At 38.1% G+C, this 23,579-nt stretch overlaps 2 protein-coding genes across 5 annotated transcripts in view; one reads left to right on the forward strand and one right to left on the reverse strand.

Annotated features, from left to right (window-relative positions):
- Positions 1–131: 131 nt before the first annotated feature.
- Positions 132–6,014, forward strand: LOC129096066 (zinc finger protein 239-like). Its single transcript, XM_054604720.1, has 3 exons — positions 132–205; positions 3,386–3,470; positions 3,681–6,014. The coding sequence occupies exons 2-3, from the start codon at positions 3,453–3,455 to the stop codon at positions 4,809–4,811; spliced, it is 1,149 nt and encodes a 382-aa protein (XP_054460695.1). The 5' UTR covers positions 132–205; positions 3,386–3,452; the 3' UTR covers positions 4,812–6,014.
- A 6,151-nt stretch (positions 6,015–12,165) lies between these two features.
- Positions 12,166–23,579, reverse strand: part of LOC129096532 (glutamate receptor 2-like) — a 43,125-nt gene continuing 31,711 nt past the window's right edge. Inside the window, exons 17-19 of one of the 4 annotated variants that reach the window (XM_054605336.1) lie at positions 19,987–20,121; positions 19,277–19,286; positions 17,847–17,947 (exon numbers count right to left, since the gene is read on the reverse strand). In XM_054605336.1, coding sequence (XP_054461311.1) covers positions 17,847–17,947; positions 19,277–19,286; positions 19,987–20,121 — 246 coding nt within the window. Of the gene's footprint in view, positions 12,301–17,846; positions 18,018–19,276; positions 19,287–19,976; positions 20,122–23,579 lie in introns of those variants that run through there. The other 3 variants (XM_054605337.1, XM_054605335.1, XM_054605338.1) reach the window with 3 other exon arrangements.

The following is a 23,579-nucleotide window of genomic DNA, read 5'->3' on the forward strand; positions in this document are numbered from 1 at the left end:
GAAATAAATAAAGTTACTCGATTGAAAATGATCTAGAATAAAAGTGGCACAGTACTGGACAAGCTCCAGCAGGGGGCAGCAGTGAGACGTAAAGAACGCCGGCTGCCGTAAAAGCACCAACGAAGAAGAATTTCCAAGATGGCGATATTTGCGTGGCAACATCACAGGAATTAGTAGCAGAAGAGAGACTCTAGGAGAGAGAAAGGTATATGTTGCACCGTTTCTCTTGTTGTGTTTGGGTCTGTTAGTGATCATTGGTCGCACACTAGAGTTAAGGAGCGGCTTTCTTCCGGCTCCGCGCTGCTCGTCGTGTTACCGTGGTGCGTTACGACAGGCCGCTCAACCTGTTTGTGTAGCATTGGGTTTTCTCAGACGGACCTTAAACTCCTGTTGTTGGACGTTGTGTCACATGTTTAAATGTGACGTCACGATTCAATTCAATTCAATTCAGTTTATTTTGTATAGCCCAGAATCACAAATTAAAAATTGATGCCTCAGAGGGTTTTACAATCTGTGCACATGTGACATCCTCTGTCCTTCCCTCACATTCACAGGAAAAACTCCCCTAAAAAACCCCTTTAACAGGGAGAAAAAAGGAAGAAACCTCTGGGAGAACGACAGAGGAGGGATCCTTCTCCCAGGATGGACAGAATGCAATAGATGTCATGTGTACAGAATGAGCAGCATAACAGAGATGCAACACATTCAATGTATATGACATAAATGATTCATATAATAAGACTACTTATAATAACAGCAGCAATTATTACAGTAGAATTATAGCCATGAAAACGATGCGTTCAATGCAGCTGTTTTAAGTTTAGGTTACAGAAGCAACTAAAGATACTGACCTCCATCATGTGTTTGAGGAGAGCAGCGGGTACAGGTGATCTTCCAGGGACGTAAAGACGGTCTCTCACAGACAATCATATTACAAACGGTGTAGAGAGAGAGAGGGGGGATATGTTTGGGAGAAAACAGTAAAACAAACACAGCACAGTTTAACTTCAGGTACTTAATACAAATGATGCCAAAGTGGGCCTTGAAGGGAGAAGTCCCATGTTCATTTATTGGCATTGTTTCCAGTCACATTTCTGCAAAATAAGAAAAACAAAACAAGCAACACTATTTTTACGATGAAGTATGGAGGATGAGTTGATGGTTTCTGTATTGCTTGCCGCCTCTACCCATCCTCTCCTGGTGCATCATGGCCCCACTTGCTTTTGTGTGTGTTGTTTTGAACGTGCTGATGACAGAAACAAACCCCAGGTTAGGTCATTGACAAAACTGTAAAACATTTTTGCACATGTCCTGTGTAGTGTATATTGTTTCAAAACTTTTTCCAATGATGTACCAAAGTTGTTCAAGTGGGATCACACTTATGTGATGTATGTTATGATGTTACTGTATGTTAAGCGCAAACTCTTTATTTGTTAAGCCAGAAAAACACCTTGTTGCTATGTAACAGGCACGCAAACTCTTCAGGGCTGAAAAAGGTGACAAAGATGTGAACCCAGAGGCATTATTACAATATGGGACTACTTGCTTAAGCACGGCCTGAATTATCTCACAAAATTTTAAATGACACAAATTTCGTTACGAGTTACGTAAATTAACGTTTTTAAACATCACAGATGATCTGGCAAAGCAGAGACTGGGAAAGTTAGAGATTTTTTTTTTATTTCCCATTTACACTTATCTTGGTCATCATGGCAATTAAGAGAATTCTGAAAACAAAAACATTAAGTTTAGAATAATGAATGCGCTATTTTGGTTATAAAATGCCAGTCGAGCATTAGTACAACTTACAAAAGGGTTACACATATTTGCTGTTGCCATGGGATACTTTATCAAAACTTTGTACTAGGTGTGCAGATTTCAGCATCCACAAAGACCCAAGAACTCACCAACATGCAATTTATCAGTCGCTGTTGCTGCTTCTTCAGAGCGGGCGGTGATCTGACTGTGAAACGAGGGCGTCCCTGAACATGCCATCTATATAGGACACAACCTAATTTGTGTCATATTGAAGGGGGCTGGAGAGAGTTGCAGTGGTGCTTTTCTACTGGAGTGGTGCATGTCAGGGGAATGCAACTACTGAGAGAGTAGAGATTATACTTTTTGGTCTGAGGATGGTGCTTGAGGAAAAGTCATAGATCATTAATACTGAGAGGATTCTTCTACTGAGGAGCATGAAGTTGTTGCCCTGGAGTAAAGTGCTTAATGACCAACTGTTGCAGCCACCCTTAGGCCCTGCCTGAGGAAACTCTTATTTTTTTATTAGTTTTTAAGATGACAGAATAAAATATTATACAATTAATAAAACTAGTTTTAAAATGTATTTTGCGAATAAAACAACAATGTATAGATTAATCAACTAATCAAAAATAATATTGTTGCATTAGTTGCTTCAGTGCAGCTCTACTTTGGAAGAGTATAATTAAGATGTCTTAGGGAATATTTAGGATCGTGGACCATAATAATTCTACATAAAAACATAAAAAAACAAGTGGTTTCACTCAGTTTTATATAAACCATATTTATTTTTTCATGCACCCAAGTTTAAATATTTCATGTGGTTGGGCACAGAGGAGTTTTTAAGGAGACGACCAATGCCTGGAGTCTGACGTAAAAATAAATGACTTACCCAGTTGTTAGTCTGGGCGGGTCTTCTTCTGTGGTTTCTTTTAAGGAATCTTTAGTGGCTCCTCCTTTGAGCAGTTCAATTCAGTAGTTGTCGTCAAATCATAATTCTCACATTCCTTTATGTTCTCTGAAAACCATTATCCTACACAAGTGTTATGGAATAAATCATTTAAGTACACATTTGATAGGATTGAGATCCATTATCACTTCTATGTAGTTTGAAAAATATCAAGCTACACTGGAATCATAAATGGTATTGTGCCTGCCCCAGATACCAGATGGTTTCTGTAAAGAAACTATGATAATTACAAACCTGATTAAATTTACCTTCAGCCGAGGAAATTTCACTCATGCATCTGCAGGCTTTGTTAGTTTTCATGGCCTCTTGTTACTTTCATCAGGCCATAACACACAACCAATCGTGGTTTTCTCTCCATACAGCTATTGCCTTTATTGTTCTGGTCTTCAACTACTAAACATTAACAAACATAAAGACAGAAACACAATGTGAAACCTACTTTAAATAGAAAATATTGCTGTATTGTGGGGATTCGGTATTTTCTGTAATGCACACTGTCTTTTTGCACAGAATTCTATCTGCCTTATTTCCCGTAGTTGTCATAATTTCTTGCCTTTCCTGTTTAACGTAAATTTCCCGCATGATATAGAGATATGCTTAACTGTCTCAGCCTCAACATTAACCGAAACTAACATCCCTGCTTTTTTTTGATGATTTCAGAACTGAAACTGGCTGACGGGAGGAAAAACATTTGGAGGACATTAACTTTCAACAATAAGCCAGTGAAATGAGTTCTTCAGAAGAGGTGAGATCGAATAGAAATTAACATTATCCAGTATTTTGTCATGACCACAGTCACCACAGACTAAAGATCCGACAGAGGGTCAGCAGACGGCAAAAGAAGAAGCATGACTAAATAAAGTCCTGTCTTTAATATGAATTCCATAATACTTAGTATTTTGTGTTTTATCAAGTCCTCCACTCTGACCTTTATTTTTCTCTTTTTTTTTTTCAGTTGAAAGAGACAGACGCAGACAGCAGCAGACCCCATCAGTGTCAGAAGTGTGGGAAATCTTACAGTCGGATTTGCAGTCTAAAGAGACATGAACTCACTCACACTGCAGAGAAACTGTACAACTGTGAACAATGTCGTAACAGTTTCAGCCAACTTCATGCCTACAAGACACACTTGCAGACCCACACTGAAGAAACTACATACTGCTGTGAACAGTGCAAGAGGCATTTCAGCGACCAGAGTTCATATAAAAAACACCTACGTGACCACACTGGACCATACCAGTGTGACCAATGTGAAAAGGCTTTCAGTTGCTTCAGTCTTCACAAGATACACATGCGTGTCCACACTAAAGAAAAGCCATACAGCTGTGAACAGTGTCCGAAAAGTTTTAGTTTTTTAAGTTCATACAAGCGACACCTGCTAAGCCACACCGGAGAGAAGCCGTACCAGTGTGACTTTTGTGGAAAGAGTTTTACGCAGTCAGGGCATTTCAGTCTGCATCTGCGCAACCACACCGGAGAGAAACCATACGAGTGTAAACAATGTGAAAAAAGTTTCAGCGACTTAAGTAGTTACAACATACACCTGCGTGTTCACTCAGGAGAGAAACCGTACTGCTGTAACCAGTGTGGGAGGAGTTTCTCTCAGTTAGGTAATTACAAATCACATTTGCGTATCCACACTGGAGAAAAACCATTCCAATGTGAACTATGTGAGAAAAGCTTCTCCATTTCAAAATCATATAAACAACACTTGCGTACGCACACTGGAGAGAAGCCGTACCAGTGTAAAGAATGTGGGAAAGGTTTTGGTCGTATGAGTAACTACATGCGTCACCTCCGTATTCACTCTGGAGAGCAACCATACAGCTGTGACCAATGCGGGAAATCTTTCAATAGTTCATATAGTTACAGCCGACACTCGCGTGTGCACACTGGAGAGAAACCATACTGGTGTTCACACTGTAAGAGACTATTTACTCGATCACAGTCTTTGAAGAAACACCGCTGTATTGCAATAGATGAAGACTATTTGGATGAGGAAATAGATAAAAGTTCGACTGTTCCAAACAAAGAAGCACAACGGAGTTGCTCACCAACAAACGACAACCAACAAAAAACAGAATAAACTACAGTGTGTTCAAGGTAGTTAGGGGACATGTCACAAGTGCAACAGTTTGGCTTTTTTGTGTTCCTAATAGTTCTTAGACAACAGTGGAGCTTTATTGCACCTCTTCTCTACTCTGACTACTCTAAAGGTGCTGAAAAAAAAGCTTTATTTATATGGCACCTTTCTTTAACACTAGCTTGCTAATTGTCAACCACACAGCTCATGGTAACATTTGTTAGCAGAATGTGACACTAAAATTGATATGTCAAACAGACTGATTACTTTAGGGAAGACATTAAGGCATAAGGCCCACATTTTCATTTGTAGGAATCTTGAGTTAAGGTCACAGAGAGAACCTGACACTCCAAAGTCATTCATTTAGATCCTATTGACTCAATGAAACATCTCTCAGCATCACCGAGGAACAAAGAACTGTCCACTGTGATAAGATTCAAGCTGGAGGAATAAGACTTTGCGTTAATTCAAAGAATATGTTGGAAGCATGTTATTTAACTTTATTGTGATAATGGCTATGTATGAAGTATTATAAGTTGAGTTATTGTAGAATTCTCAATTATTCTGGTCTCCAGAACCAAATAATGGAAAGTACCACCAACAATTTAAAGGCTCCGTATGCTTTATTGGAGAATGTCTTACTTTGGCTCCATCTGGTGGTAGTAACAAGTATGGCTGTGGCGGGATTGGTTTATCCAATTACAAAAAACATGCTTATATATAAAATCATATATAGAAATAAATTGTATCTGCCCAGTAATCTTGTGTCAACAGCTGCTGCCACAATTTATAAGTTTTCAGAAGTTTCCTTGAGTTACTCACAGCATTGAAAATAATATTTGTGTCAGACCTCGCTGGGCTGAGGATGATTGACAGCAAGGTCTTGGAATGATCATGCAGTGTTTCTGTGTGATTTGAAAACACTATGGTTTTTGACAGTTATCTGTATAAATGCAGTGGTCCTAATAAAGATTGGAGTTCAATTCACATCTGGAGACATCTGAAACAAAGTGTGGACTGCAGGGAAACAATCACAGCTTGTTTGATGTCCATCAGAGCACTAGCAAGTGGTCAATTACCTGAAACTCACAATAACTTAACAATTAAAACAGTTCACTCTCATGATTGTTTTGTATATTGTGTATAGTATAATATGTACTATTAGTCTGTGATTCCATGGAGAATGAAAAATGTAAGTCACTAATAAATGGAATATATGAATACTTGATGAAATAAATGTTTGAATTAATGTCTGATAGGACTATGACTACTTTTGACAGTTAAATGCTTAACAAAACACTTTTTTTCATCTAAATTCAGATGTGAATTCAAGCTTTATTAGGCTTATTGGATCAAAATGTCTTACTGGAGAATTATCTGATAATAAAGACAACCTAGTGAATATAGGTAAGGGTAATATGATTTAATATGATGAGGAGGATTTCTGAATAATTATTTAGCATAACTCAAATATGAAATAACTCGTAAGGTAATTCCAATGAGAGCCAATATGAAAAAGGAGCAGCACTTCTTGCTGGACAAACGGGGGTCTATAAGAGCAAGCAGTTTGTGAGGAATTACTTTCAGCAATGGATGGTGGTGTGTCGGGTAGGGGACCAACTACTATGGAGATGTGTAGGGGTTCCATCGCTCATTCACCTCATGTGCAACACAGCAATCCTGACAACAACAATGGTGCAGCTCATGCAGCCAGTCCCAGCTTTAAAATGCACGCATAAGGTGTTGGGACTTGACCTCAGCTGACTAGCCTCAAAACCTTTTGGCACTCCGCTTCACTGAAGAAAAAGTTAACTACTACAAAAAAGAATTTAAAAAAAAAAGCAAACATACAACCCAGATGTTTAACAATACAGCCAAAAGATTATTAACTCACGCAAAACAATGAGCAAAACCGCAGCAGGTGAACCTAGAAAGGGAAAACAGCGGTTAACAGAGCTCAGCATGCTGCAGACTAAAAGGATAGATTTTGATGCTGTGACTTTACTCACCACCATAAATTACTCATGGGATCACTCAAAAAGGTAGACAGGACAACAACGGGTTCCAACACATTAAATCAAAGTTAGAACAGAAGGCAGTAAGCTAAGTATGCAGTGTAAAAAGGCTGATATGTTATGTGATCACTTTGGCTACTTACCTGCAACAGCAAACACTACCATTCATCACAGAGACAGAGGACGAGGGCCCAAAAGATGAGCATAGAACAGGTGCGTTATATAATCTGGCCCTAATAGATAATCGGTTGGGGGAGGAGCCAGGCCTGTGGAAATGTTAAGCTATAAACTGGCTTTAAGCTAAAATTAAGCACCTTTTATGTGGATGTCCTGTCCGTGTTGATGGTAATTGTAGTTTATTGAAGCAATAACTTCCTAGGCGAATGCAACATTGACTGAGAAAGCAGAGCTCTCCTGCTCGCTGAACCGTGGCTCCGATAAATTCAGCTTTGTTGACCAAATACGAATCACACAAAACACTGTAAAATGTGTCCTTGTACATAAAATGCGTTCATATTTTGGGATGCCATTTTTCCTATTTGCAATACAAGCGAAGACAACAATGTAGGTCTGTTTTAGAGCGGCATCTACATAAAGCTCCCCACCCAGAGAGAGAGAAATCCAAGCTTAAACTTCCTGCAGGACTCCATTGCCCTGAAATACATCACTGCTTACAAAAGATAACTATTGACCATGGCACCATGAACACCCGGACTTGACAATAGCCTACATTATTCGCTCCAAACTCATTTATGTAAACACATCTAAGCCCCATTCAAAAGTTATCTTAAAAGGAACTTGACAATTGTATTGATACACTACTGCTGTCTTACAAACTGCACATGCTGACACAACAATTTGAGGTTCTTTAGGCCTGCTGCCTTCTCTGCTTCTTCTCTCTCCACCAAAGTCTGTGTCTTCCTCCTGAGATAGTAGCCCAACCTGATCCTGATGATCTGATGATCTCCGCTCTTATCTGCTTGCAGTCAAATACAAGGTGATTGCATGAATTGCCGATTCTTAAGAGGTCATAGCGGTTGTAAGCTAAATTTGTCTTGTTTCACTAGAGCACAAAATGTGGATTAATAAGCTGCTGACAACAACAACATATTTCCTCCTGTTTGAGTAACATTTAAATAAAAATGACAGTTACCAGCTACGTTTGTAAATTACAGAGACTCTTTAAAACACTGTAAAATTGTGCACCATTTTCAAAGGTTTCTTCAGTTGGAAGCAATGGGCTTGGAGCTGAGAGAATCAAACAGGTTAGGGAAGTCAGAGGATATTGAAAGACACATGGTTGGTTTTGCATGCGCACTAGCAGGTGGGTCATTCCTGCCAACTATTGTACTGATTTACAGGAGTCTGTAATGTGTAATGTGACAAAATATGCAGAATTGCACCAACAAGACAGGGAGAGGGAAGTCTTCTAGCAAGTAAACAATGCAGGTTTGAAAATATTCCAAAAAATAGCTTTGTAAATGTTGCATGAGGAAGGAGACCCCAAGGATACACATGATACATTTGGTGAGTGACATTGTAGAATAACAGAAACTTTATTTGTTTACAAAAACTCCACAATGAAGCTTTAATTTATGGTCTTCATCAGGATGTGAATGCCAGTCTCCTACATAAGTCAGATGCACCACAGACCTGTCAACTGGTTCATCCAAACAGAGCCGTTACCCCAAAGACTGACCTCCCCAAAGTGCATCCAATCAGGATTCTGGCTTTGACTGGACGCTTAATAAGTTATGACAGCAAATATTTTACAGTAGAGAAGAATGAAGGAAAAGTTCAGTGCGTCTTTCAATTTAAGTTTTGTAACTCTAATCTCATTCCAGCGGTTCTAGTGTTAATATATATATATGCTAGGTATAAAATCTAAAGCATGGCAGAAAATAACAGAGAAGATGGGGAAAAAAGGTTAGAAAATGTATATTGCAATTTTTAACAATTTTTAACATTCTGATGTACGATGGAGTAGCGTCCAGGTTAAATGCTTTCTAATGCTGCCCATCTATGCACTACCTTTCGCAAACTATTAACACTTGTGCATTTGGTGCGAGACTAGTAAAAGGTTTGGTAAAGTTTAGGCACAAAAACTTCTCGGTGGATTTTAGGATATGCAAGGCGTATGGAAATATAAAATGAACAGACCTCCCCTGTCAAATTCACCACTCAGGCATGTTTAATATATACTGAAAATGGTCAAATCACACAGAAAATATGTGTTAATATTTGTAAAAAACAAAACAAAACACATTTTGTGGTAGAAGTATTGGATTAATGGACACCCATTAATCCAATACTTCTTCTGCTGAAAAGCAACTAACAAGATGTTGGTCAAAATTGATGAGTTTAATAGAAAATGAAATTATACCAGAGGCAAAGTTGTAAGTGAAGGTTATAATTATCACATTTCTTTCAGTGATTGACATGTTTGGGAGCCACCCAGTGGTAACTCCTTATCATTTGATTATAACACCATCAAAATATCTCTGATAATTACAATATGTGGTCATTGCAAAAATGATATGAGTCCATGAGAAGAAAAGGAAGTAGATCCCTTTACATTTTCAGCTTCACTTAAACCAGACGTTGATCACGTCTTGGGCATTTATCATGTTGTGGGAGAAGCTTTTCAGCTACCGGGCTTGCTTCTAACTAACAGCACAAATGACAGCTCCTTGGTGAAAGAAAGTAGCAGATTTGAGTTCTTAAAAACATACACTATACATAACAAGAACCACATTAATACTGCAATTAATATTGTTAATATTATTCTTATTACTATCATTATTAAACACTAAAATGCAGCCAGGCACAAAGCTTCAGGCTGACATAGTTCATCTGAAAGAAAAAACTCAAAGTGACATGCAAACGTTCTCATCGTCCTCTCTTTGTCTTCCTCGTCTCCGTTGCCATCATCAGTGCAGAATATATTTATTAAAAGGAAGGTCTTTGTTCACAGTTTCTTGTCCACCTCACAGCAGTGAGAGCTCCTGTTGGCTCAGGTTTCAGTATCAGCAGCTGCCATTGGCTGAGCATGGAGAGCTCTGATTGGTTCTCAGTCTGTTTGGCACTTCATTCAGTTGGCTTTAGAACTCATTTGACAATACTATGTGCATGTGCACGTGCAAAATATGTGGCCCGTGTGATCATGTATGTCAGTGTGTACTGATGTACTGTATATGAGATTGGGGATTCGTGTCTGTGTCTGTATGGGTGTACTGACCTATAGACAGGGATGGGCAACATGTCTCAAAAGTATTTTATATTCAAGTATAAACAAACATATATAGAAACTGATTATGTCATAGTGATCTCAATCTAGAGAGATAAAAAAATGGCTTGGATGGGCATTATTAGGGTGGAAATGTTGTGTCGATCTCTCACTAAGAAATTTGGATGTGTTCATTTATCTTCTTTATAATCCTCTTGTTATTTAATAAGAACTGGGGATTTACACATGAGGTTGAAGTTTTACTGAAGCTAACTGGGACTCAAAGGTCTGGATTTCTTAATGCTGAGAAAGATATAGATTTGTTCACAGATCCTTTAACAGCATCCCAGAGAAAGCGTCGATCAACAGTAATGGTGGTATTGGTTTGAATAAAGTCAGCTAAATCTATTGCAAGATGATATTTGAAATTTAGAATTAGTAAAAGAGAAAACTTTTCAGGGTGCAAAAGACAGCCCAGAAACCGCAAAGTGCCAGAGGCTGAATATCTGATGATAAAATACAGTTGCGAAGGCCTACTGCATATGTAACAGATACATTTTACAAATGCAGCGTTATTTAACATTTGATTTAAGCCCTATGAGGTTGGCTATAATCTGAAAATGTTTCCAAAATCAATTTACGAAGTGGGCAGGTTTTAAAATTCGAGCTCTGAGTCTGTGAGTGTGTTTCTCTAAAATTCTACCCAATTCAGACATCACTATGTCCCTGTCAATCTCCAGTCTGATGACCAATGGTGACCCTTCTCTATAAAATACCTTACGAAGCAAATGCAATACATTTTATGCTGTGGTTAACACTTGGTATTAAAAAGTAGTTAAAAGGTAACATTACATAATCTTAATGGCTATTATACTATTTTAATAGAAGAGCTGTGTGCTTCACAAAGCCAAAACAAAAGCTATTACCAATAAACAGGAGCAACATGTAAACTGGTGAGTAAAAGTGGTTTAAGACACTAGAAAATGTATTAATAGAATACTGTTAAATACGTAGTAACACCAGTAACCAAATGCTAATTTATCTAATGTAGTAGTATGTTTGTGTATGAATACATGTGAAGTTAATTTTTTTTGGCTTTTGTTTGATCACTTATTCCATCTGTGATTTTTGGGGTTTATAGTGTTTTTCTAACTATTATGATGGCTTACGTTTTATTTTTGGAAAACTGGTGCAGTCTACATGTTGCTCTCAAGCCAGTTGTTATCAGCGTCCCCAGGTTGCATTTGTTTGGTTGCGTTGACGCTACCAATCGATGTTACCAAATTCAAAATTGCTCAGATCCCACACAAAGGGGCTTAAATTGTGTAAATTAGTTCTGTATCAAAATACATTTTGATGTTCTTTTTGCCCATCCCTGTGTATAGTGTATGTATTCATCCCGGTTATTTTGGGTGTATATGTATGTGTGTGTGTGTGTGTGTGTGTGTCAGTCCATGCATGTCTTGGGTCTCGACTAATTAGGGATATTCAGGCAAAAATAAGAAAAACAATTAGGATCAATAACATTATTATCAATATTTGCTATCACAATTACTATTTTGTCATGGATGCGATTTTGCAGGACGTCAGGTTTTTTTCATTGCACTGGAACTCATTCAAGCAACATTCTGCTTATAGACCCACATTTCCTGATCACATCCCTGATAAATGTTGTTATTGCGTTCACGTCAGCATCACTGGTGTCCTTAGTTTCTATAGCCTCCATGGCAAAAAATCTACGAAACAATGATGTGTGTTTGTTTAGAAAACTGTCCACTGTGCTTGATTGTTTTTCATGAATTTTGTAAATGACCAGCCATCTTTCTCGTTGATGGTCAAGTGATTCACTTTGTTGGTGGGCAGGTCTTTGCTAAAGCCTGACAGCCAAGTGGTGGGAGGACAACATCTGTCCAGTCTTTTTAGGCTAGATGTTAAAGAGCAGATCAGGAGTCCTCAGAGAGATATGATTGGCTAAACTTCGGATTGAAAATCAGGGCAGATCACCCACGGTGAGTGGTAATTGGTCACCGAAGGAGATGACAAGCATTTCCACTCACTTTCAGAGGGGAAGGGAGGATGTGTGTCGATTGGCTGTAAGGCACTGGCTCGGGTGTGGTCAGGACAGATCAGTCATGCTGAGGCTCATGGGTAATCCTGGACGGAGGTAAGCCACCGGGACACGACCATTCTCACTGGTCGATCCTGTGATGGATAGACGAGCTTTGGAGCGCATTGCATCTGTGAATTTCATCTGCACAAGGAAAACATATGTTAAACATGTTTCAATCATTAACACCAAAACAAGATACACAGCTGCTTCTGGTGGACCATCTGTTATGATAGGAAGTTTAACCTTAAAGGAATGGTTCAGTGTTTTGGGAAATATGCTGCCTTGTATTCTTTCTACGGTTGACATGAAAAGATTGATGGGGGAGCATATTTCCTAAATTGTTGAACAATCCCTTAAAATCATCATCAATCTTGTGGTAAAAGAAAATAATGTAGAATAGAAATGCAACTCATTTTGTTGACCCCTTGAGAAAGTTATAATCACACAAGGTATCATCTCAGCATTTCCTTTTAGGCCTAAAGATATTTTCATTAAGGCACTGCCTCGTTTAGACGTCTGTGCAGTACACTGCTGACTGTGGTTTATTAAAGAATTGCTCAGATAATACATGGACTTGCCAAAATTACCAATTTAATTACTGGATTGTTGCCACCAGATTTCCAATAGACTTAATCGTTTTGATACAGTGCTGCTATGACCTGTATGCTTCGGACTTACTTTACATGTATGAAACATAGTGTGGTTTCATCAGGTTTCATTAATATGTTTAAGTCCACATTTCTAGATTTACTATCAGTCTATCAATCTGATTCCATGTTCAAGTTTCATAGTTGTCAGTGTGTCAAAACGTATTCTTAGACATAACATTTTGCATAGACAGAAATACTTAATTTAGATATACTTTGATATTGAGACTCTTTCCTATGACACTTATACCCAATCAAGACTGACATATTGATCCGCTGAATGGGTCAATGTGGGTCAGCTGACCATGGTTGGACATTTTTTTGTTTGAGGAAGTGCTGTTTCTACCAGGACCCAAAAATGTGACAATGACAGACATTTAATTTTTCCTGTCTGGTTATTTTATCCATACCCAAAAATGCACACATAATACGGAAACATGCAGAGCTAGAGGAGGATGAGCCGTCCGGGAGCTAGAGGAGCCGTCCCGGTAAAATCCCGGTGACCGGAGCACCCGGATGGAAATAGGTTCGTTCACCGGCGATCACCGCGCATTGCATGCCGGGTAGATTTTTTTTTTAAATTCAATAACTTTATTGAGACATTTGTTCATACATATAAAACACAATATATTTATGTATATATATATGTATATATTTAAATTTTCAAGTTCTTATTTTTAAGATCTTAAGTTGATGCCACGAAGGCTGCAATATCATCTATTATCTTTATTTAATGTTTTATTTTGTTTATTTAATGTTTCATTATCTTTATTTAATGTTTCATTTTCTTTATTTAATGTTTTATTTTCTTTATTTTATGTTTCATTCTCTTTATTTAATGTTTTATTCTCTTTATTTAATGTTTCATTATCTTTATTTAATGTTTCATTTTATTTATTTAATGTTTTATTATCTTTATTTAATGTTTTATTTTCTTTATTTAATGTTTCATTATCTTTATTTAATGTTTTATTTTCTTTATTTAATGTTTCATTATCTTTATTTAATGTTTCATTTTCTTTATTTAATGTTTTATTTTCTTTATTTTAATGTTTCGTGTTTGTCACAGTAGCGGTGCAGTGACGTCATGTCATGATGTTTTCACGGTGGATGTTTCATTATCTTTATTTAGCTAGAGGAGGATGAGCATTTAGAATCCCGGTGACCGGAGCACCCGGATGGAAATATGTCCGTTCACCGGCGATCACCGCGCATTGCATGCCGGGTAGATTTTAATTTTTTTTTTTTAAATTCAATAACTTTATTGAGACATTTGTTCATACATATAAAACACATGTATATATTTAAATTTTCAAGTTCTTATTTTTAAGATCTTAAGTTGATGCCACGAAGGCTGCAATCATCTATTATCTTTATTTAATGTTTTATCTTTATTTAATGTTTTATTTTCTTTATTTAATGTTTCATTATCTTTATTTAATGTTTTATTTTCTTTATTTAATGTTTCATTCTCTTTATTTAATGTTTTATTTTCTTTATTTAATGTTTTATTCTCTTTATTTAATGTTTTATTTTCTTTATTTAATGTTTTAATATCTTTATTTAATGTTTCATTCTCTTTAATTAATGTTTCATTATCTTTATTTAATGTTTTATTTTCTTTATTTAATGTTTTATTATCTTTATTTAATGTTTCGTGTTTGTCACAGTAGCGGTGCAGTGACGTCATGTCATGATGTTTCCACGGTACAGTAACCTTTAGTACCTGCATTTGGGTGTAAATGTAACTTTCAAATGATTTCTAGCTAACTGGTAAGAGACATACACATCTTTGTAAAAGACAAAGCAAGGAGCAGTGAAGTCTTGTATAAAAGAAACCACAAAGAGACTCAAGCACTGATGTTATAAGGTGTTACGTGCTATGGAAAAAAAAATGGAATTATCCCTGGGTGTAAGCAGACACTTCCCAAATTATACCACACCTGAGCCACCAACAACAGGATCAACCTGCACTCTATAACAAGAGAGACACTGGCAGGTCTAAAATGGGGCAAAGTTTCCCCCCTTTCTGCAAAACAACAAAGTCATAGCTGTAACAACCTCTGCTAAACTCTGAAGGGAGAACCACTGTATTGCTTTCTTTCGCAGCCATCTGATGACACTGTTGTCATAACCAAAACTGAAACAGATAACCAATCACTACTCTTCTCTCTACGCATGCTGAATCTGCCCATGTAGATCACTCTGGGAACCCACTGCGAACTGACTGATCTGCTGCACCATAGTGAGAGCGGCTGCTGCCATTGGGTGTTCAAATTGAGGATAGAATTATCTATAAATTTGGATTTATTAGATTTATTTTACCTGCTCTGTTCTAAGCACATAAATCACTGCTAATGAGCTGAGAGACCATTGTGAAATTGACAAGCTTTGGGAACACCTTGAGTGGTCAACTTGCAAAAAAGTGCATTTGTGTTCAAAAAGAGGGAATTGTAAGACTGTATTAGGGGATGTCATCTGTGTTTATCCTGATTTTGTTGATCAGGGCACTCAATAGACTTCATCAACAGGCTTGGGGCATAACTGATTATATTGAACAGCATTACGTAATTAGGATACAAAAAAAGGTAACTGTATTCCATGGAAGTAACAGAAAAAAAGGGCATAATCAGATTAACAATATATTTGGTAATTGCAAGCAGGATCAGAATGTTAAATACATGTTTAATAAAGAACTATATAGCCTATAGGTTCCTAGATGTACACACATTACAATAATTAGGAACAAAAGTCTCACACCGCAGAAGCAAAGCTGTCTGTGTGGAGGTGCAGCACCATAAATTACGTTTATATGACATAATATCAATATCACAAATATAATTTTCATATGGTGAGGTCATGATAAAATATGATGAAAGACATTCAGAGCTTCACTCAAAAACCTCAATCAAAGCTTTTTCTTTTTCTCTTGTCTTTATTTGCATATTTAGTATCGAGGTAATCCAAAACTAACGCAAAGTAATCCGATAACAAAACTTTTAGTTTTCGACAATAATTGTATCGGATTACAGTTCACCAAACTGTTCAGTAGACACATCGTCCGATAAGTTTGTAGCATGGGGCCAGAGCAAAGGGCCCGAACAGAGCCTGTCTGCTCCTGGTAAATTTTCTAAATCTGTATTACATTTTTTTTTTTTTTTTTAAATAGATGGCTCAGGGTGAGTTAAAACCCTGCAGATTTAGACAGCTGGCAGTTTCTCAGCTACCCGACAGTCCAGGGAGAGGATGTGTCATCCAACAGCGCAGGATCAGTGTTCTGGTCTACTGGCAAAAGGCTCTTGTTCATCTTCTGACAGATCATAGATATCCAATCTATGTACAGAATGTTATGGCCGTCATGGCAACAAACGAGCTCAAGGTGCTGCTGGCTAGTGCTTTCGGAGGGCTCGATCATTTTTCTTTGCCTGCATTACTTTAGCATTTAATCGGGGTAGTTCTGTAACAGTGAACTAACCAATCAGAGCATAAGTAGCTCACTTCTTATGCTTCATAAGAGGTGTCTCCAATCAGGCCATGCAGGGGTGTGATATCCCATGTGTTGTAACGAGTAAATCAACTCAAATGAAAACAGTGGTCTTTATCACTGCACTGCAGTGTTATTACACTTACATTTGTTCTAGAAGCCCAGTGTTAGATGATGCTACCAGTCCAAACCATCCCATCTCTAAAATGAAATAATGGGCCTGCCTAATGAGAAGCTGACATTAAGACGGATGGCAGTGATTGGCTAATGAGTAAGTCCATTAAAGAGGATGATTGGCTAGAAAGTAACAAAGGAGGATCAGGAGAGGAACAAAATAAAAAGGGGAAAGTGGAGGTGGGTAAGAGGACAAGAAAGCGAGAGGAAGAGAGGAGGAAAGGAGTGCAGAGAGGGTAGGAGGTGGGGTTAAGGGGAGAGGAGAGGTCGGGGGTGGTGGGAAAAAAGGTGGAGGTGAGCAAGCTGTTGGAAAATGAGTGAACAAAGGAAAGGAGTTTCACAGCCATATACAGTTTTGACAAGATTCCTTGTATGCACTATTAATCTAGACTTTATTATGGTCTTCATGTTACTTTTGTTTATCAAGAACAACCGCTGCATTCACATCATTCCCTGAATATGAGGTAAATCATAACACTCGGCAATGCCAGCCAGCCTCAACGGCATCTTTTGTCTCATTGTATTGATAATGCTAATAAGCAAAAAGATACAATTTTCATAGATATTAATGAAATCATAAGGCTCAAAAGCATTATGGCTTTCTTTTCAGAACAGGTTATGCTATTGATTGAGTATTACATCTTACACCACTACTAATAAATTGGAAATAAATCAGCAGCTTTGAGTCTTGCTGAACTAAAACTTGGAATCACATTTTGTCTTTGGACAGTAGAAGGCTATCTGTTCTATCCTTACAAGGAAAACATAAGGACTGAGCTGACATGTGTCTGTCATTTATTAATTTGGAGCGTGAGCGTCCGATAAAATTGCCTTGATGGTCATTGCAGTGATAGACGCATCTGCTGTTTAAATGATGAATCTAATTCTTCAAGCTGTACCAAACCATTTTTCATGATTTCAATAAAAAAGCAGCTATGTCAAATAATTATGGTTTAAAAAAAAGCTGGCTGGTGACCAGTCGATTGAGCCCCAAGTACCTCTTTTTAATAAAAATACTGTTTTCATTCACTATTTTTTTTTCCTGATTAAATCAAGTCACTGCCATTAAAACTAAACAATAATCACTTCTTGACAGCCTACTAGAAAAGAGAAGAGCATTTGAGCCACTGGAAAACACAGGACATCTTGAGTTTAATTGCGTGTGGCTTAACAGCAATCAAAAACACGTAAAGTGGTATTTTGGATCATTGAGGCCCAATAATGCAGTTTGCCATTGAAGCGGCTATGTACCACCATGATGTAAATGTAGCTGTTGTTCGATGGTATAAATGAAAACCAGTTAAAAGTGAATTGTCTAAACATTGTCTATGACTGTGAGGTTAGGAAAGTTTTAGCCATCAATCATCGCTCTCCTACCCGTGTTAGATCTTGACACTCTCAATGCCGTAAACGTTGTAGCCCTCTTTATAGGTGGCGTAGTTTGGCTGGTGGCTGGGGGACAGCAGGTTGAAGTTGGGGGCGTGTTGAGGAGAGGACAAAGTGTGTGTGTAGTTTCCTGTGTGCTGGGGGGACGACAAGGTGTTGGCTGCCACCTTCATAACAAAAATAAAGTCATTGTTATTACTATACTGATTGTAACAATGATGACTCTTTAGCCGTATGACTGTTATGACTGTTATGACTGATTCATGTGACAACAATAGTTTGAGTACTGATAGCACCAATAGTAGATCACTGCAAAAGCAATATGGGTTTGCATTACAATAGAGTGTGAGAGAGAGAGAAAGAGAGAGAGAGAGAGAATGGCCTTTTGAGATCTGTTTAGAAATGTGATAAAAATCCTGTTACTTTGTACAGTAAATGGCAACAGCATGTGTGTACTTCAAAGCCCAAATGTAATGCTGCAAATAATGAAAGAATAAAAAGATGACAATTACATTATGACTGAAATACACTTAATTAAATTGCCTCAATTAAAAAAAAAGGGAAAAAAATAGGAAATAAAAAGAAATAAAGGTGATATGCGTCTTCTGAATTCTGCAGATTGTGCTTGCAAAAATATCAACTTCTGTTAACCCTGAAAAACCAGCCAGAATAATCATAAATAACACTATAAATAAGACTAACATTGCTGGGACAGACCCAGTGAGCTCATATGTGTTTTGAGCTTGACATTTAAATGTCTAGCTGAGACCGCCATTTGTAAGGTCCAAAAGTTATTAACAAATACCCGATGAGGAAATGTCTTTTTCTGTAAAACAACTGCAGGCTTTAAAACCTTCACATAAAATTTCCCATTGGCACCATTGAGCATTTAGCAAATATTATATACTAATAATGTAAATATAAATAGTAATTTCAGTGGAAAAGCTTTAAACAAATCCTCTGTACACTACCAGCTCAACACCAAACAGCAGACAGGCAAAGTTAGATACAAGCTGGTGGACATAGTGCAGCATTTAGCAGCTAAAGACACAGATATTTCACTCAGGATTTACATTCATCAGGTGGACAGAAACACGACTCATACTGGCAAATATCAAAACGCTGAATCACTATAAATTTGACAGTGTTTACCACAAACCATTCAACACCTTAAAATAGGCTCCTGTGTGGAGCACTTGATCAGTGAAACAGCAAGGAACCTTAACTGAATGACTGACAGAGACTGAATGAGCACCAGAAAAAGACAACATTAGTGGTTGACCAGCAGTCAGTGGATGGCTGGAGAAAGTAGTTTGTAAATGCTTTGAAGCAGACACAAAGCGAGTGAGAAGATGAAAACATCTGTCTGGATATAAACTTAGGACAGTAACTTCACAAATAATGTTGAAATGAAGTGTGGAGTGATGCTTCTGTAGCTTTTATGCACTGATGACATCTTGCGTCTAGTATGGAGGTAAAACTCCTAGTTGTGCATTTCAGATTTCCTTTACACATTAAGTTGCTAGTTTATTAGGTCAACCGAGCTGCAACTAGTACACTCTAGTCCAGCAGCCCTAGAATAAGTCCTACCTTCATGAAGGCTTCTACGGTTCAGTTTTTGTTTTAGAGAGGTGTTAATTAAACTTAATGGTCATGAGGCTGGTGTTTGTGCTGCTGTAGAATTGAGGGGTGTTTATAATATTTTTACGACCACCTTGATCTAAATAGGATGGACAATATAAAGTATAATGCAATAAAATTCAACAGCATCACAAACTACAAAAATTACCATAAAGGTGTACCTAATAAACTGGCATCTGAATGTAACTTAATTCAATAATAATAATATCATAAAGACACTGGCATACTATTTCTTACATTACATTGAATGAACTTCTATGTCGTATGAATTTCACATATATAATTTAACATTAACTTTTTTTCTGGTTTTCTGACCGAAAGGCTTTTGTTCATTTGTTTTTGTTTCATTAATCATCACACAAATTCTGACTCAGTATTTTTAGTGAGAATCCTACACGAATCGGATTTAAAACTAATAATATTACTATAATACTAACTATTTTTATGATGGAAAGTGAATTAAAATTTAAATTAGCATTTGAAAATATAAGGTACCTTCATTTTTTTGGCCTCTGCGCGGCTCTTGTAGCAAAACTCCACCAGCGCGACCATCATGGCCAGACCCAGACCTCCAACCAGGATGTAGAAGACTCCTGCTACGTTACTGAGAGACAGGGCGCTGGTCTTCTCCTAGCACACACACAAAGGCAAAAAAGAAGGCAGCCAGCCAGAGAAAAGTGTTAGTGGGGTGTTCGCATGTTAAACAGACAACTAACCTAATGACTGACACACTGTCAACCTGTCATCTAAACACATTTAACTCATCATAAATACTGATTATTCAGGGTTTGGACAGCACAGAGTCAGAGACAACCAGGCAAAACCTGACCTGTACATGCTTAAACCATTCTTACCCTTTATCAGTTTGTCTATGTGTACATATGGGAGTACCTTTGTATAAAGTGTATTTCTGTCTGTTTGACAGGCAAAAATTTCTGCCTGTTTGATAAAAGTCAGCAGTTACCTTGGAAAGTACAATTTTATTATAAGCGCTAGAAACCATGGAAACTGTTGTTCTATTTCATTTTTCTTGAAAGCCAAAAGCAGTGCTTAACACTGGATGTTATCCTTCCAATCTGACCTTGGATGACGAGGGGCAGCCCTGCCTACATCCCATTTCATCATCATGAATGCAGGTTGAAACTAAAAGCTTAGAATTAAAAAGCAAATCCTTGTAGGGGCTTTTCCTCCTTATTAAGCCTCAGGGCCATATAACATGGTGGCAAAAACCTCCCTCGGGGGGAGACGCCAGCCAGCGGTAATAGAGACAATGCGGGGCAGATATGGCACTGTAGTGGTGGACCTGGTGCCTTGGAGTCCTCAACTCATTGCCCTCTCTGGTTCTCATTGATGGCTACAATGGCAACAAATACCACACCCATGGCCACATCACTAATAGGGGTAACGCTAAAAATACTTCAGCAATGGCAACCACAAAGTGCTGTTGGTTGGACCGGACTGGCCAGGGAGGGCCTGGTTTTCCATTGATGAACAGGCTTCTGGAGGTCCATGGTGCCTGCCCAGGAGACGAGACCTGCTGTCCCAGCTAGGGGTTAGGGTTACTGGACCTATAGGCCCCAAGGACGTTCAGCAGAACTACTCTACCCAGTGAGGGCCTTAAGGCATTTTATACAGGGCTCGTAGTGCCTTTTACCCTTCTGATGGCTTGTTTGCCTGGTGTTGGGGCCCCAGGAAAGGGCACATCCTGTCCAAGACAGAGACTTTCCAGGTGGATAGCTAAGGTAATTGGGGAGGCATACAGGTCTGCCTTTGCCTCTCAATATTAGGGGCCATTCAATCAGGAGTGTCCCCACTTCATGAGATTTGTGCAGCAGCTTCCCTGTGCAGCTTTGCCTCTTCTTTTTAAGGATCAATGTAGCTGCTCCCCAGGCAGTGGCGGTAGCGGTCTTTCAGGAACTATCTGCTCGTAAGGCCAGTAAGATGGGTACAGGATTCTTTGTGACTATATTGGTAATAATCATCCAGTGTTAGGCACTGCCTCTGTTGGTCAGGAAGAATGAAATAGAGCTAGTTATGTATGTAACTCCAGTTCTATGAATACTAGATGAGTGTTCTCTGTCCCTTAGAATCTTTGTGAGAATTCAGTGGACATCTTTGATGATGATGTAGACTCATGAAAGTTGAGCTTACGTCATCCCAGGTCTCATGTGACTTTGTTTATAAAAATAACTAGTTAAGTTTGCAACAGCGATAATGGCATCCCAAAATATGAGCGCAGAGGACGTTATGGACGAGGATACATTTTACAGTGATTTGGCTGACTTGAATATTCTGCCGTATGTATTAGAGTGAAAAAGTCTTCATCAGTGAATGGGGCAGGCTTAGTTGTCATCATGTGACCCAAGTGTGGAAATTAGGTTGACGCTCCACACTTACATGTTGATTACACCCGATACTTCCATTTAATGAAGAAGACTTTGAGATGCGACTGAAAGACCTGAAATCAGGTAAGTGGACCTAAGGGCTTTGTTTTTCAAATACCAACACAGTTTTATCCATGCCAGCAAAGTTCTGTCTGAAAGAGAACCCCTCATGGCTAAACACCAAAGTTTCAGCCGCCTGCCGAGAGCTTTAAGCTACAAAGGATTTTTTTTGTCGCCAGAAGACCTGCCTGATGGACCCCGGAACCAAGCGCCATCTATGCATCATATTAAGCTTAAAGATTGCCTTGAGCTTGAGGTTCCAGGAGTCAAGGGAAACAGGGCCAAGGAGATGAATAAATAAATAGATCTAAACAAATATATATCATACAGATGCTTCATCCTGTAATGAACATGTCGCCTCCTGTGAGGTCTGCCAGCTGTTTAAGGTTGAGAGTAATATATTCAGTATAAAAGATGATAGGCTTCTTTAAAAGGGTCTGATTGCAGCCTTTGGCAGAGCAGATACACCCATGACTAAACCCACAGAAATGGAGGAAACAAAAAATAAAATAAAATAAAATAAAATTGCCTTGGCTCAACATGCCTACCCTCCAAAAAGTCCTTAAAGTATAGACATGGTTATAACTTTCATTACCCCACATAACACATTACCTTTTATATAATATATAATGTGTCTCCAATCTCCATTTACAACTCTTACTTTACAGACATTAAATTGGAAACTGTGTCAGTATCAGGTTTCAGACAGACAGTCAGACTTAAACACAAGTGTTAAAACAGACAAAACAAACATTTCAGTGAGCCTAACCTCTCATGCACAGTGAGTTTATCTTAAGACGTTCTGCTCTGTTTACAGGACACTTTTTGTTATTCTTCTTATCAACATTATACTTACAGTTTGACTGTTAAACCTCCATGCTCTAACCTGGATATGGCCTTAGCATTAAAAACATCCAATACTAAGCTGTACTTGACCATTCTGTGCAAGATGTGTTTCCTACAGGTTAACACATATGAACATGTGGAACTACTGTAATCTTAAAATGCAGCTAGAGAACCAAGCTTTATGTGCATGTTGCATTTGTTAACAGACAATGTGTTTGTTGATACACAGACATATAAAACTAACCTTATTGGTGGAGTCCTTGAAGCCACACTCTCCTTTATCGTACCACCACTTGTTTTTCATCTTGTCTAGGGTCCCTTGCTCATTCAGTTTCAATACGGCAAGGTTTATTGGCACTCTTTAATGGGAATAACATAAATAACATCATTATCAATGTTATCTTATGTTATTAGTGGGGCAGCAATTCTCATGCTCTGGCCTAGTGACCAAGACAGGGGGCACTAAAGTTTGTTATTTGCAGGAACTCCATCCGTCATGAAAGATACAACATTAAAGCTTGGCTTTACAATAGACCATGCCAAAATAGGACATAACCGGTAGTTCATTTTGGCAGAAGAGAGTTTTAGAAGAAATTATAAACAGGTCTCTTATCATCCATTGTCAAATGCTGACGTGTTTTATTGTGGAGATATTTTAGCCACCAAGTGGACTATGTAGACCTTTAACTCTGTAACAAAACTGTTATTAATGAAGTCTTTACTGTCAAGGCCCTTCTGTTTGGTCTAAGACACAGAGAATGAGAGGTGCTGCAGTGAAAAGCCTTTCTGCTTTTACAG

Source organism: Anoplopoma fimbria, chromosome 9 (assembly GCF_027596085.1).
Source record: "Anoplopoma fimbria isolate UVic2021 breed Golden Eagle Sablefish chromosome 9, Afim_UVic_2022, whole genome shotgun sequence".
NCBI lineage: Eukaryota > Metazoa > Chordata > Actinopteri > Perciformes > Anoplopomatidae > Anoplopoma > Anoplopoma fimbria.